Here is a 6,247-nt window from a genome sequence, read left to right on the forward strand (position 1 = left end):
CACAGTGAATCTGGAATCTTGTCTTCTTTCTGTGTCCTTTCCTCTCCTCACATTCTTTCAACCCTACCTCTCTCATCCGCCCCTGTTTCTTTCCTACCTCCCTCTCATCCCCTCCTCCCTCTGTTCTCCCGCCCCTCCTCCCTCTGTTCTCCCGCCCCTCCTCCCTCTGTTCTCCCGCCCCTCCTCCCTCTGTTCTCCCGCCCCTCCTCCCTCTGTTCTCCCGCCCCTCCTCCCTCTGTTCTCCCGCCCCTCCTCCCCCTGTTCTCCCGCCTCCTCCCCCCTGTTCTCCCGCCCCTCCTCCCCCTGTTCTCTCATCCATCCGCCCCCATGTTTCTTCCCCTCCTCCCTCTGTTCTCCCGCCCCTCCTCCCCCTGTTCTCCCGCCCCTCCTCCCTTTGTTCTCCCGCCTCCTCCCCCTCCTCCCCCTGTTCTCCCGCCCCTCCTACCCCTGTTCTCTCATCCATCCGCCCCCCATGTTTCTTCCCCTCCTCCCTCTCAACCCCCTGTTCTACCACCCCTTCACGCCATGTTCTCTCACCCCTCCTCGGTGCTGAGAGTTCCACTCCAGGACACAGCCAGCGTCATCCCCTCTCTGCCTCCGTCATCTGTCCGCCACTTCGCTGTAGGAGAGGAGAGAAAATGTCAACACACACACCCCCATCAACAGCAGTGTGTCTGTGTCATGTCTGAGCGCGTGTATATGTTAATGTGAGTGTCTGTGTTTTGGGAGACATACCTGACAGAAACACAGCCTTGCTGTCTTTGGCGACGACCATCAGGTCTGAGCAGGGAGACAGAGACACCACACAGTCCTGCAGCCAGGGGGCGCTCACTGCTGCACTGTCCTCCTCCACCCCCTGAGGAACACAACACAACAGGACCAACCCTCAGATATCACTGAGGGCTATGGAAGAGTGCTATCTGATTTTGTGCCAAGGACAAAGGACTTTCAGGGATTCTTCTGCCATTGTAATCATTGGGCGGGGCGCCTAAGCGTTTTTTCGGGTCGCCTAAGTCCAAACAGTGCAAAAATAGATATAATAATAAAACATTTGGGAAGGAAAAACGCTTTCAGTGTAAACTTAAACAAGTAAAACCATATATAAAGTATGTAGAAAAGAGACAGACAAACAGTGTAAGAGACAGACAAACAGTGTAAGAGACAGACAAACTGACCGTGGTGTCCCCACTGCCATCTTCTTTGGCCTCAGGGTTATCCCATGAACCCCAGTTGGAGTCGTCCCAGGCCAGCTCATTCTCTGAGTGAGAGAGCGAGAAAGGCAATCACAAATTACTAGAAGGTGCAATCCAGAATCAATTGTCCGTTTTAAAATGTTAGGCTATAAAGTTGAACATTTACTCAGACCAGGTGATACATGATACACACACACTTGTAAAACATATTTGGGACTGGCAGGGTCACACTAACAGAGAAAGTGGAGAAACTCCCTCGACCAGAAGAGAGAAAAGGGATGAAGCTGGAGATGCTATAAATATCAGTGAGTGGGGGGAGTAGAGCGATTGACAGAACTCCTATTGACAGCCAAGGGGACTCCTGTTGCTATGGTCTGACTTAAACATGCATGCACAATGGCTCGTGGCTTTGAGCGTGAATGTGTCTTCCTTTGTCCAGTATCATGCGGTAATCTGTTCAGAAGCCCTCCTGTAGGATGACTCATAGCATACGACAAAGGGCAAAACTCCCTTCCTCCCCCCTCTTTCTTTCCATCCCTGTCTGCCTCCCGCTGTCACTGCGGAGCGAAGCAGCTCTCCAGCTCACATTCACTACACCTTGCGCATATTAACTGCTATAATCTCTAATTCTATTATTCATGATGTGACAGACCAAGGATATAAAGAGGCATGTAGTTATACGTGCATTGTTTACATTCCGTGCCCCTGGCGTTTCTAGCATCAAAAAGTGCGACTTCGAGAGCTGTCAAATTCTGCAGGCACGAGATGATAGGTGACGTCACCCATAGCTAAAACATTAACGTTTGCAGTCCTTGTCTCTTTTTGTAAAGTAAGTACACAAGTTGGTCATAAACAGCAACTAATCTCTCCTAGAGCTGAGCGTTAGCTAACAGTACCTGCTTTTTTGTCCGCCGAGGAAGGGTTGTTTTGCTTGCTCTGGAACAAGAACTCCCGGACTGCTTTGAGTTCTTGGACCCGACAGAACTCGAGAAGGCAGCAGGACATTTCGATGCCGTCCCGACCAGGGCGGATACAGGGAATTAGCCAGCTAGGCTAGCTAGCAGCTACAGTCCAACCGGGGGAGAAACAACGTTGCAGTATGATGAAGTTAGCGCTAATCTATACAATAGACAAGACTAGAGTCCTCGGCGATACGTTGTGTTGATATCTGTAACGTTCCTAGGAATATCGGTAGAAAAATAAATGTACAGGCTGTCGCTGTCAGTGGTTTTCATTACTATTTCCACCGTTTCCACTCTTTACTTGGTGTTTTGGTGATGACACATACCGTTGTGAAACAGGCAAGTATAACTAAACACTTTCGTGTCACGAATTTTTGGAATAGGCTTCTTCAGAATAAGAGTCCTGTCCTGTAAACTTTGTAAATTAATAATTATGGCAGAAATGATCGAAAATGTGCAGAAATATCGATACATTTTATACACGTTATCGTACAAATAATAATTTAAAATAGTTATACTGCACTCTAACTGCAGTTCCGCTGCAAAATTACTGCAGTAAAAAAAATTGTTATTTTGGACGCAGTATTTGCAGCATACCTCAGTTATACTGCACTCTAACTGCAATCTTTTTTCGTAAGGGTTATACATAATTAATTGCCTGTATGTTGTGTTGCAGTAAAAGGGGGGAGCGTCCCTGCTCATTTTGCGGCCCTTAAAGAATGGCCAATCCCTTACAAAAAATGCAGTACGTTTTTCATATTGGACATACAGTTGAAGTCTGAAGTTTACATACACCTTAGCCAAATACATTTAAACTCAGTTTTTCACAATTCCTGACATTTAATCCTAGTAAAAAATTCCCCGTTTTAGGTCAGTTAGGATCACCACTTTATTTTAAGAATGTGAAATGTCAGAATAATAGTAGAGAGAATGATTTATTTCAGCTTTTATTTCTTTCATCACATTCCCAGTGGGTCAGAAGTTTACATACAGACAATTAGGATTTGGTAGCATTGCCTTTAAATTGTTTAACTTGGGTCAAACGTTTCGGGTAGCCTTCCACAAGCTTCCCACAATAAGTTGGGTGAATTTTGGCCCATTCCTCCTGACAGAGCTGGTGTAACTGAGTCAGGTTTGTAGGCCTCCTTGCTCCCACACGCTCCAATACCTTGACTTTATTGTCCTTATGCCATTTTACCACAACTTTGGAAGTATGCTTGGGGTCATTGTCCATTTGGAAGACCCATTTGTGACCAAGCTTTAACTTCCTGACTGATGTCTTGAGATGTTGCTTCAATATATCCACATCATTTTCCTTCCTCATGATGCCATCTATTTTGTGAAGTGCACCAGTCCCTCCTGCAGCAAAGCACCCCCACAGCATGATGCTGCCACCCCCGTGCTTCATGGTTGGGATGGTGTTCTTCGGCTTGCAAGCAACCCCCTTTTTCCTCCAAACATAACGATGGTCATTATGGCCAAACAGTTATATTTTTGTTTCATCAGACCAGAGGACACTTTTGTCCCCATGTGCAGTTGCAAACCATAGTCTGGCTTTTTTATGGCCGTTTTGGAGCAGTGGCTTCTTCCTTGCTGAGCGGCCTTTCAGATTATGTCGATATAGGATTAGTTTTACTGTGGATATAGATACTTTTGTACCCGTTTCCTCCAGCATCTTCACAAGGTCCTTTGCTGTTGTTCTGGGATTGATTTGCACTTTTCGCACCAATGTACGTTAATCTCTAGGAGACAGAACGCATCTCCTTCCTGAGCTGTATGACGGCTGCGTGGTCCCATGGTGTTTATACTTTTGTACTATTGTTTGTACAGATGAACGTGGTACCTTCAGGCATTTGGAAATTGCTCCCAAGGATGAACCAGACTTGTGGAGGTCTACAAATTTTTTTCTGAGGATTTGGCTGATTTCTTTTGATTTTCCCATGATATCAAGCAAAGAGGCACTGAGTTTGAAGGTAGGCCTTGAAATACATCCACAGGTACACCTCCAATTGACTCAAATTATGTCAATTAGCCTATCAGAATCTTCTAAAGCCATGACATCATTTTCTGGAATTTTCCAAGCTGTTTAAAGGCACAGTCAACTTAGTGTATGTAAACTTCTGACCCACTGGAATTGTGATACAGTGAACTATAAGTTAAAAAATCTGTCTGTAAACAATTGTTGGAAAAGTTACTTGTGTCATGCACAAAGTAGATGTCCTAACCGACTTGCCAAAACTATAGTTTGTTAACAAGACATTTGTGGAGTGGTTGAAAAACGAGTTTTAATGACTCCAACCTAACTGTATGTAAACTTCCGTCTTCAACTGTACATAGGCCTATTGCGCCATAGACAATTTCCTGTACATTGTGTTGCAGTAAATGGGGGGGTCCATTCTACTCAGGAGCCCAATCAAAATCGTTTTTTCATATTAGACCGATAGGTTATATTTACATAAATACATGTGCCACCATTTTCTCAAGTATGTGGTACATTTTCACAACTCTAAGCACAGAAATCTAAACAGATCATCAAAATGGCAAATTTTTCAAAACTTTAAGCACATTTTCAATTGACTAGTACAACAATTTACTTATCGCTGATAATTTTGTGGCCCTTAGAGTGGCAAATCAGTTGAAATGCAGTCAAGTTTGCATATTTAACTTTCTGAATATATTGTTTGTTGCTCTGTTGCATTGTATTGTGTTGTAAAATGTTGTTAGATACCTGCAAGGACTGGGAAAGTGTAAGAGAGTTGGGTGTGTGGATATCGATACATTTTATACACGGTGCTGCAGGATTTCAGTCCTTCACGGCGTAGTGTGTTACCAATTGTTTTCATGGTGACTATGGTCCCAGCCTCCTTGAGATCATTGACAAGATCTTCCTGTGTTCTGGGCTGATTCCTGACCGTTCTCATGATCATTGCAACTCCACGAGGTGAGATCTTGCATGGAGCCCAGGGCCGAGGGAGATTTACAGTTATTTTGTTTTTCTTCCATTTGCGAATAATCGCACCAACTGTTGTCACCTTCTCACGAAGCTGCTTGGCGATGGTCTTGTAGCCCATTCCAGCCTTGTGTAGGTCTACAATCTTGTCCCTGACATCCTTGGAGAGCTCTTTGGTCTTGGCCATGGTGGAGAGTTTGGAATCTGATTGATTGATTGCTTCTGTGGACAGGTGTCTGTTATACAGGTAACAAGATGAGATTAGGAGCACTCCCTTTAAGAGTGTGCTCCTAATCTCAGCTCGTTACCTGTATAAAAGACACCGGGAGCCAGAAATCTTTCTGATTGAGAGGGGGTCAAATACTTATTTAGCTCATTAAAATGCAAATCAATTTATAACATTTTTGACATGCGTTTTTCTGGATTTTTGTTGTTGTTATTCTGTCTCTTACTGTTCAAATAAACCTACCATTAAAATTATAGACTGATCATGTCTTTGTCGGTGGGCAAACGTACAAAATCAGCAAGGGATCAAATACGTTTTCTCAGTCAGCTTACCTGGTAAAATAAGGGTACAATAAATTATTTGTATTACTGTTGTTACCATCATAACTATCTAGTAATCATTACTTTTAATGCTGTTAAGAATATTGTCAATGTTATATTATTTGTACTTTTAAGGCTATTAACCATTTACTTTGTTTTGATAAATTCGAAGACTGCTAACATTCCCTTATAAAATGTTACGAATTTTGACGATTTGTATAATTTTCTTTAATCGTCTTTTCCCGGGACTTTTATTTTGAAGGGAAATCGCCGAGGTCACGTCCTTATTATTGCTAGGTCTAGCTTATTCTTGCTTACTTTTTAGCGGTATGACACATCACTACCATAAAAAAGAGGCACGTATACAGGGGCGCTCTCGTGTATGTCGCCCTCTATCGCCCCGGAAGGCAGATGCAACAATAAAAGTGAGCTTTGTTCAAGATCAGCAAAGGTTGACAACCCAATCCAACAAAAACGCCCACCCCTCGGCTCGATCACTACATTGGTGGCAGCAAAATAATAATTTGTGATATCTATCAGGCCTTTGTTGTAGGTGTTCCTCTTTTCACACTGGGGTTGAGCCTGGGATGTATCTT

General features: G+C 43.8%; 1 protein-coding gene across 1 annotated transcript in view; it reads right to left on the minus strand.

The window, feature by feature from the left end:
- Positions 1-2,486, minus strand: part of rab3gap2 (RAB3 GTPase activating protein subunit 2 (non-catalytic)) — a 21,708-nt gene extending 19,222 nt beyond the window's left edge. Inside the window, exons 1-4 of the mRNA XM_041855409.2 lie at positions 2,090-2,486; positions 1,176-1,258; positions 736-856; positions 538-619 (exon numbers count right to left, since the gene is read on the minus strand). Of these exons, the coding sequence (XP_041711343.1) occupies positions 538-619; positions 736-856; positions 1,176-1,258; positions 2,090-2,198 (395 nt within the window). The 5' untranslated portion in view covers positions 2,199-2,486. The remainder of the gene's footprint in view (positions 1-537; positions 620-735; positions 857-1,175; positions 1,259-2,089) is intronic.
- Between the last annotated feature and the right edge of the window lie 3,761 nt (positions 2,487-6,247).

Source organism: Coregonus clupeaformis, chromosome 29 (assembly GCF_020615455.1).
Source record: "Coregonus clupeaformis isolate EN_2021a chromosome 29, ASM2061545v1, whole genome shotgun sequence".
Lineage (NCBI taxonomy): Eukaryota > Metazoa > Chordata > Actinopteri > Salmoniformes > Salmonidae > Coregonus > Coregonus clupeaformis.